This window comes from Podarcis cretensis (genome assembly GCF_951804945.1).
Source record: "Podarcis cretensis genome assembly, chromosome: 3".
Classification (NCBI taxonomy): domain Eukaryota; kingdom Metazoa; phylum Chordata; class Lepidosauria; order Squamata; family Lacertidae; genus Podarcis; species Podarcis cretensis.
In genome coordinates, this window is record NC_137172.1 from 47,678,581 (window position 1) to 47,688,729 (window position 10,149).

General features: G+C 40.5%; 1 protein-coding gene across 4 annotated transcripts in view; it reads left to right on the plus strand.

Moving 5' to 3' along the window:
- The window catches only part of LYST (lysosomal trafficking regulator), a 76,832-nt gene extending 70,241 nt beyond the window's left edge, over nt 1-6,591 (plus strand). For all 4 annotated transcript variants that reach the window (XM_079971791.1, XM_079971792.1, XM_079971794.1 and 1 more), the window contains exons 51-53: nt 3,302-3,458; nt 3,955-4,026; nt 6,045-6,591. In XM_079971791.1, coding sequence (XP_079827917.1) covers nt 3,302-3,458; nt 3,955-4,026; nt 6,045-6,183 — 368 coding nt within the window. In that variant the 3' untranslated portion in view covers nt 6,184-6,591. The remainder of the gene's footprint in view (nt 1-3,301; nt 3,459-3,954; nt 4,027-6,044) is intronic.
- Nucleotides 6,592-10,149: the final 3,558 nt, after the last annotated feature.

Sequence of the window (10,149 nt, forward strand, 5' to 3'; positions counted from 1 at the left end):
TTGAAGTTTCTACAGAGAAAGCAGATCGTATTCTAAGCGCTGGGGAAAGCGCTTTGAATACAAACTACTTCCTTTGCAAAGAAAAAAAAATGCTCCCTTTAAAAACAAATGTACTGCTTCCCAAGCACCCAAAATCTGCAAGGGGCTTAGCAAGCCCTGTCTTGGGGGCTTGACAGGTAGGTGTAGTGGCCTGTGTAGCTCAAGTGGCCTGGTCACCTAAAGGGGAGCTTCATTTCCCTTCTGCCAGATGTCCTTTGTTCACCATTGAATGCTGGTCTAGAGGGTCATCCCAACATTCAGTGATGGGTTCGAAGGGCTGTAGGGTAGGAAGGTGGGGCCAAACACTCTGCATACCTGTGATTCCTGGACATCATGTTTACTATGCATTTTCCTGGGTGAAATGATGCTACATCGTAAAATCTGTATGTGTGCGAACACAAGCACATGAATCTCAATCTCTCAAAGGTGTAATGGTTCAGCTAGCTCTTAAAGAGTCTCCATTATCTGAAGTTAAGGCCCAAACATCAAATTTGTTATCCAAGATACTGTATCAGAAAAATTCCTGTGGGGGATATACAAGCCGAAATTGCTTTTGTTAAAATTATATCTTCTCCTTGCTTCCTGATATTAAATAACTGGTAGCATGGGGACTGTATTAAAATGTTCATTAAGTATACATGCAAAAGCAAGACAAATATCGGTGATATTCCCATTGGCTCTGCAATAGAATTAAAACAAGCAGCGTAGGTGTTCCAAAAGAGGAGATTCCGGAAGAGAATGTGGATTATCTGTAGCTATTTGTAGGTTACTGCACATTTCTAGAGACTGAATTGATTTATCAGCAACTCTCTAAAATCCTAGAGAGATTAATGGCCAGTTTACACCTTCATTTGTTTTCGCTCCTCAGCTTGAGCTAAAGGTAATAATGACTCTAGTCACTAGAGTACTTAAAGGTAAAGAGGGGTTGGAGTAGGGATGGGGAATGATGTGTTATATATCTAGATATTACTTTTAACCTGTTCCTTTTCTTTAGTGATTTAAAGCTAATGAATTTTTAAAGCTGCCTCCTTGCCACCTGCCTCTTTATAAATTCATGTTGGAGTTAGATTTTCTTGCTATTCTGATAACTTTCTTATTTGGTTGATTGGCTGGTAAAGTTCAATCAAAAGTCATGACCCAGAGGTGTGTTGTCTTCATTAAAAAAAAAAAAAGAAATATCAAATGCTTGTTCCTTTTTTATATATTTTATTCTTCTTCCTTTATATATGGGAAAGGGCATGGAACTATGTGAGTCACCAAAGCGCTTTCCCTTTATCAGTGGAAATAGATGTCATTTTTACCTCCCTCCATGAGGAATTCAGCACAGCTTTCCATGCCTATTGTCTGAGCAATAGCTGCAGAGTCACAAAATGCAGCCTGCTACTTCTCATCATGTCTACCTGGCCCATGAACAATGTTCAAGGCTAAATTAACAAACACCCCTTGCTCTTTCAAGGGTGGGCGCCACATTACCTTCCACAAGGACCCCATCTGAAGATCTCAGACAAATTACTGGGGGGAGGGGTGTCTCGCTATGAAGCTGGATAACTACCGTATTTTTCGCTCCATAAGACACACTTTTTTCTTCCTAAAAAGTAAGGGCAAATGTCTGTGCGTCTTATGGAGTGAATGTGTGGTCCCTGGAGCCGAATTGCCCAGGGGTGGAAAGCAGATCATGCTTTTTTTTTTTTTTTTTTTTTGAAAGAGGGAAGTGGGTGTTGAAACAAAGCCACTGATCGGCAAGCAATCGGGAGGGAGATAAGGCTGCTGGTAAAGGAGGCTGCCGGGGGAGGGGGGGAGGTAAAGACAGCGAACTTGCAAAGAGAGGAGACAGGAATACTCAAACAAGCAATGAGGAGAGAAATTAGAAAAAAAGGAGGAGCAAAAAACTGTTCCAGCTAAGGAGAAGACACTAAGGCAAACAAGAGGGAAGGGAGTATTGAAACAAAGCCACTGAACAGCTGATCGGCAAGCGATCGGGAGGGAGATAAGGGACTCTAGAGATAAAGGAGGCTGCCTGGGAGGGGGCAGATAAAAGCACATGGATCCTCAAGATTTTTGCATTGGGTCACCCCAAGTTCACAATCAGATCACATAGCATGTCCATGGCTATAGCCTGCACCAAAAAATTCACGCATCCACTGTTTCGTGGGGCCACAATGGCGCAAAAACATGGTTACAAAGCACAAATCCACATGGATTCTCCAACCTCACCGTCAAATCACATGTCTGTGGCCGCAGCATGAATCACAAAAATCATACACCCACTGTTTCGTTCAGAATATTTTTTTTCTTCTTGTTTTCCTCCTCTAAAAACTAGGTGCGTCTTATGGTCAGGTGCGTCTTATGGAGCGAAAAATACGATGTTTGGGGTGCTTTAGTTCACACACAGAGCAAGGCTAGATCGCCTACAAGACCCTCTTTGACTCTGTGATTCTATTAATCTGGCAGTTCAGTTCTGTTTGTTAATTAGGTGAAGTAATGGTCAAATTATCCATTATGTCAGTCTGCACACCAGGAAGTGGCTTCACGTAACTTACATTTTCTTCCAGATGTTGGATGCTCTCATCACACTGATGTAATACAATTGTAAAAGTAGCTGAAGGCGCATTTCAGAAGGCAATCTTTCTGCGTTCCCGTTTAGGCCATATGATATCTCCTGGGGGAAGAAATATACTTTTCTCCAGTACATCCCTAAGCATAGCCTGGTAGGAAGCCAGAATATGCATTGGTTCTGTGCTGACCTTTCCATCAGTTGGGCCATTACATCTTGCATGTCTTTACTTGGACTGCTGGAAATAGAAGTTTTCTCTGTTGCCAGTCCTTATTGTATCCATTGATATTACGTTTTAATCGTGCTTCAAACCACTTTGAGAAGTAGTTTGTATCTAAGAAGCTGTATATGAATGTTTGAAATAAAAGAAATGGGAAAATATTTGAGATCCCCCAGATTAGAGCAATTTAGGGATGCCCCTGATATTGACAAAGATGTCTCCCTGCAGTCCAGTAACACCTTCAGTTTGTTAGTGGTTGTTAGGTGTGATTGGTATTACCTAATGATAATGCTATTGCTTCTGTGTAATCCCTTTGGATTTTATGTTTTTGAGAAATAGTCAGTGCCAGAAAATGTAATGTCAGTGCTTGCATATGATTGGATGCTAGCCCTTCATTCTTTTGAGTGGTCTTTTGGGTAGTATATTGTTTCATCTAGATCATGTTCTGGATTTTATTTTGCTAATGCAGCTGTTCTATTGCGTTTCAGTTGGTGGTGGCAGTGATCTGAGACTTTGGACCGTGAACGGTGATCTTGTGGGACATGTGCACTGCAGGGAAATTATATGCTCTGTTGCTTTCTCTAACCAGCCTGAAGGAGTCTCTATCAATGTGATTGCTGGAGGGCTGGAAAATGGAGTTGTACGGTGAGTGGTTACGAGAGACAATTTTCCTTTTTGATTGCAAGTGCTCCTTATAAAAGCTATTCTTTGGGAAACTCGGTGCCATACTTCTTTTTCCGTGCATCTGTTCTGAAGATGTTATTTCTGTGGAGCAAAGGGCACAGCTTCCTCCATACAGTAACCCTAGTTTCACAGCTTTACAACAAGGTTGTTAAGGAGGGAGGGCGCTCTTGCTTCAGAAGGGACCCATTTGCAGCAGATGAAAAGGGCTTTTAAAATATTTTTTTCTTAAAAAAACCCCAGTTTGTCCAAGACACTTGCACTAAAAAGGTATACATATGCAAGGTCACGGGTGCGTCTGAAAAATGCCAAAAATCTGCAACACAGGTTTAACCAGAGACTCTGGCAGGACACAAAAAGAGATGAAAGTGCTAGTCTTAAAATACTGCAGCCAAATCTCTGAAAAGCTGTTTTTGGATTGTATGTGGTAGCAGTCATTCTGTCTTTGTCTTTTTCTTAGGCTGTGGAGCACGTGGGATTTGAAACCTGTGCGGGAAATTACATTCTCTAAATCAAATAAACCTATTGTAAGGTAATAAACAAACAAACAAGGAAACAAACAAATGGCTTCATTTTGGAACACAGCAATTTACTGTTACGCTTTGAGAACATGGTTTTCTGTGTAAATTGATGCCTTTGAAATATGTTTTGCTTACCTTTTTGAAGTTACTATTACAGATAATTTTGAGAATTCTGCATTACTGTCCGTTACTGAATTTACTGTCCGTTTGCATCAATTTGTGTTCCCATTTAGTTTGTGTAATCCACATATTACCCTCAAACAACACCAATATCAATTTCCCCTGTAAATTTGGGGTTGTCTAATATGGGGATAATCCAATAAATTGGGGGAAATTGGGCTCACAACTGCTCTACTGAGGGCCGCAGTTGATCAGTTTTTGTGTTTGGTTGTCAGTACAGTGGTACCTCGGGTTACAAACGCTTTGGGTTACAAACGCTTCAGGTTATAGATTCCGCTAACCTGGAAGTAGTACCTATGGTTAAGAACTTTACCTCAGGATGAGAACAAAAATCGTGCGGTGGCAGCGGGAGGCCCCATTAGCTAAAGTGGTACCTCAGGTTAAGAACAGTTTCAGATTAAGAACGGACCTCCAGAACGAATTAAGTTCTTAACCAGAGGTACCACTGTATCTGCTACTCCCCTTTCCATGCCCACGACTTCCTCAGTGCTTTCTTTCTTCCTTTTCCTGGCTGTGCTCATAATTATTTCTGGTGCGTTCCTGAATGGAGGAATAAATATTCTTTCTTTTGATCTGTCAGATTACATAAAACGAGAAAACTGCAGAAACAAGCCACATAAAAAAAAAATTTTAGCGCCAAATAAATTGGGCAGCAAACTGAAAGGTGTATGCCGAGAATTTACTTTCAAAAGCCATTTCTTCTGCAGTGGGCTAGTAAAGGCACGTCAGGAGCTTAGCCATATATATTTCTTTCCATAGATATTTCACATACGGTACATTTTCTTTCAACCCCTAAGATTTGCAGGAAACCAGAAAACCGCACAAGGAAATTTATGGTTGCCTGACTCTGCACTCCAGCACAAGAGGCAGCCAGGATGGGGGGGGGGGGGGGAGAAAGCACGCAAATTAGAATAAAATAAGAGTGAGTGTAGACTTGATGTGCGGCAGTTTTCCTTGGGACCTATTCAGGGGTGAGGGTGGAGGAGCTGTTGCAAACATTCCTAACGTTTTTCAGAATTGAGTGAATGTACAACATGCTGTTTTGTATGAGACTTTTTTTAAAAAACAAGAAAGGCAGGGTGTCAGTGCTGAAAATAAATGTATGTACAGTGGTAAAGGTAAAGGTACCCCTGCCTGTACGGGCCAGTCGTGTCCGACTCTAGAGTTGTGCGCCCATCTCACTTAAGAGGCCAGGGGCCAGCGCTGTCCGGAGACACTTCCGGATCACGTGGCCAGCGTGATGAAGCTGCTCTGGCGAGCCAGCACCAGCGCAGCACACGGAAACTCTATAAAGTGGTACCTATTTATCTACTTGCACTTAGGGGTGCTTTCAAACTGCTAGGTGGGCAGGAGCTGGGACCGAATGACGGGAGCTCACCCCGCCGCAGGGATTCGAACCGCCGACCATACGATCGGCAAGTCCTAGGCGCTGAGGTTTTACCCACAGCGCCACCCGCGTCCCTGATGTACAGTGGTACCTCGGGTTAAGTACTTAATTCGTTCCGGAGGTCTGTTCTTAGCCTGAAACTGTTCTTAACCTGAAGCACCACTTTAGCTAGTGGGGCCTCCTGCTGCCACCGCGCTGCCACTGCACGATTTCTGTTCTCATCCTGAAGCAAAGTTCTTAATCTGAAGCACTATTTTTGGGTTAGCGGAGTCTGTAACCTGAAGTGTATGTAACCTGAAGCGTATGTAACCCGAGGTACCACTGTATTAGCACAGGTATATTAAAACTGAGTCTCACACCCACCCACCCCCCGCCACCCCTTTGAGCATCCTTAGTGTTAGGGTTTAAAATTCTCAATAACCCGTGAGATGTGACAGATTTTTGTTTTGTTTTTCTTTACAGCCTTACATTTTCCTGTGATGGCCATCATCTGTACACAGCAAATAATGAAGGAACTGTTATTGCTTGGTGTCGCAAGGACCAAAAGCCCTTGAAACTCCCCATGTTTTACTCATTCCTGAGCAGCTATGCAGCTGGCTGATGGCTGTCCTTCCTCCTTGGCCTTGGTTATTTTGAAGCGCTTTCAATCCAGGGTAGATTATAGAACTTCTTCTGTTTACCTGGATCTTGAAATACTCTTTTAACATCTTCATGATAACTGAGAGTAGATTAGCAATATATCAGTGAAAGGCTGCTACGAATGCTCACGCACCAGACCATATCACTGGTTATAGGAAACTTCTGGTGTGCTTTTTTTCAGGAGAGAGTAGAAGCGCTAACCCAGAAGTTTAAATGCTGCAATGTATAATGTAAAAATATTTTTACAAATCATTTCGTGGACATGTATATTCTAAATCCTGAAGCGCTAATGGTGACTTCTGCCCCTTTGTGTTGTAAAAAAATAAAATAGAATTAAAATACTTCAAAGGTTTATTAAAAAAAAAAACAAGGTCGGTTTGTGTGTATAACTTATTAGTTGACTGTAGTACACCTTTCTCTAGAATGGACACACCCAGTTACCAGTGTTTTAAAATTCAAGAACTCAGATTTGCTTTATAGAGAAGCAAATTAGCTCTGTAGGTGTCTCTACACCAATGTTGCTGAAATACCTGAAGTACAATTCTATGAACTGTGATTCTATTTATTCACTGTCTTAATTTATAACAGACCATAAGTCTATAGCAGTTTAAGTATATATGGTACCTGTCGTTTAATAGGCAAAACTGTTGTGACAACATGAAGCAATACAGAGATCTTTCAAAATAATTTCAAATTGTATAAATCCCAAGGACTGGAACATCTTGTGGTTTATACTCTGGACATCAAGAATGGGGAAGCAGAAGCAGAAATATGCTTCTATTTGTCATATAAGAATTGTAAAAACTCTGTAATGGCGGATAGGGAGGGGAGCAGAATTATGACAATCTGGCAATGGTAGGGGGTTGAAAAAGTATAAATATCATAATTGTGTTAAAATCATTTTGATTTGTTTAAAAACTGCCTGAATTACATTTTAAAATATATCTGTATAATGCTAATGAAGAGTTACATGCACAGAACATGAACTCACAGAATAGGAATGCATACGTTTTCTTTTAAAATTATGCATTTAAACATAATTATGACATTTTCAGCATGACTCCCCCACCCCTTGTTAAAAGCAAATTGTAACAATATTTACAATTAGCAGTTAAATATGTAAAGCCTTTAACATTCAGTTTATAAAATTCTGAATCTTAATGGCTTTCTTATGTGACTAGTTCAATAAATAAGTTTATATAAATTTCTGATATACATGTGGTACAAATGCATCTACTCTCTTTCTTGGGGAAAAGCAAATAAGCCCAGAATTCCTTAGTGATGTATTAACTTATACATTTTTCCATAATCTACATATTTCATTTTGTTCTTCCCTTTGATGTTTCTTTTGCATGTGCCTCTTTTAAAAGCATCATGAGAACCGTAACTGGTCACTTCATAAATATGCAATCAAGACCCTTTCTCTGCTCATTCAAATATAAAATTGTAGGAGTCTTGAAGCTTTCAGAATTGTTTCAGAAAATTCTTTTGGGAAAAAAGGTTTTTTTTTGGGGGGGGGGGGGAAAGTATTACTGATTAATCCAGAATCTAAAAAAGCACACTAGGCATGGTGTGTGAATATATGTATGTCTCTTTCTAGTCTTTTCCCAACTTGATGCTGTTACATTAACACCTATGGATTTCCACATTTAAAATTGCAAAAGGAAAATGCATTTTGGTTCGCATTTCAATCATGTTTACCATCTAAAAACAAGGACTTATACTGCAATGGAGTGCTTGAGGTAACATCTTTTTTCATTGTTCTTGAGGCATTTTTAATTGCTTCTACATTGGGATACAAAATGTCACTTATGAAGTCTTACTTTTAGGACATTATTATAAATCTTAAATATGCAAAACAACTGACCTTGTGAGATGCAGTATTTTTATGCAGAGCTATAAGGTTTTTGGATAGAATGATATTTATTCAGCATGGCAGCTTTGTTCTGGAAATCTTAATAACACCTCATGAGGTTTATGCATACATTGAATACCCCTGTAAATAATAATATAATTACAGTATATTTATGTTCACTGCACCTATACTGCTGAGTAATAAAGTATTTCATGCAAATATAGATAAGGCATTAATATTATACAGATGAAAACTAGAGTCTACAAACCTCCACAGGGATTCTAGGTATGTTTTCTTCTCCTTCTTCTACTTATTTCAGTTGTTATTTTGTTTACATTTGCTGCAGTGCAATCTCCTTCTTAGGGCCAGTTAAATGCAAAAAATAAATTACTGTACAGATCTTCAGTATTGTAAGATAATCTACTTTGCCCAGAAACTAAGACAAGTGAGCCCTGTTCGTAGCTGTCAATTGTTCCCAGATGATTGTTAAAGAGGATTGATCAGGGAATTCTCAACTTCCCCTTTCCCCAAACACCATACCCACCACATCAACACCTCAACTTATGCTGTTTTGACCTGATATTGGCCATATGTTTCCCAGATTGCACCTTTTTTGGCTAAATTACATTGTGAAAATAAAGGTGTGCATTAGATTGGATGGCACACTGATATTAGCCAGCAAATTCTTTTTTTGGTTTCAAGGTTCTGAAAATTGAGGTGCACATTAGATTCGATGGCGCATTAGACTCAAGTACATATGGTATATCAGTTAAAGAACTGAAACTACCAGACACAGAACTGCATTCAATAAGTTCTATTTGACAGTTTAGTAAAATTACAACAATAAAACAAGATAGGTGTGAATTTAGCTAATTTGAATTAAAATGTACATTAAATGGAATTAAATGGTCATGATTCTGAAACACTATAGACTTTTTACGGTTGTGTCGTATAGCTAGCTCCAGATTTGACAACAGCAAATGATCTCACTCCACAGATAATTCAACCCCAACATATATAAAAATGTTTTCTCCTTGGAAAGAGCACTTGACAAAGGCATTTTGATTTTTCTGGCTCTATAAAATTTTGTTTTCAGAAGTGCAATACATGTTGGGTGCCTGAGGTAGAAAATCCAAGTTGCCCTGCAAGCAGGGCACAACCCATCAAAACCAGGCTTGTGAGCAATTCCATTCACTTCAGAACTTCCTATTGAACTGTGCCCTAGAAATCAGATCTATCTCCTGCCCATTATGCTGGTCCTTTGGCCTACAACTCCCTGCAGCTCCAGCCAGCACAGACACAAGGTTGGCAAAGGCTTCACTGTACCATTCTTAACAAAAGTCGGTCTGCTACCTGAGGCGACCGCCTAATTTTGCTTCATTGTGGGGGCTGCATCTTTGGGGCTGCATCATCTCTGTGAGCTCTGTTGTTGCAGTAATACAGTTTTGGGGGTATTTTACCTCACAGACCCCTTTCAACCAGTCAGTCACAGCTGTGTTTTCCTCTGTTCTACTCCTGCCTCCCACACTGGGGCCAGCCAAAGACATAATTGTTGCTTCAGGTGAAAAACAAGAGGGTGTCTCCTCCTGTTCCATATACGGTGGTACCTCAGGTTACATACGCTTCAGGTTACATACGCTTCAAGTTACAGACTCCGCTAACCCAGAAATATTACCTCGGGTTAAGAACTTTGCTTCAGGATGAGAACAGAAATCGTGCTCCGGCAGCAGGAGGCCCCATTAGCTAAAGTGGTGCTTCAGGTTAAGAACAGTTTCAGGTTAAGAACAGACCTCCGGAATGAATTAAGTTCTTAACCCGAGGTACCACTGTATCCATATACAGAAGCTGCTTGGGCTGGCAGTTGAAATCCGTTCCAGACAACCTCAGTGCCTGGATACAGACAGTTAGGCTGTGCATCCATATCAGAGAAGGAATGACTGCTAGAAGGAATGCAGGCAGTAGAAACACCATGATGCATCTCCAGCAGCACAACCGGACGCCTTCATCTGCCCCAGCTGCAACAAAACATGTCTCCCACATCGGTCTCTACAGCCATAGCAGGAGCTCTAAATT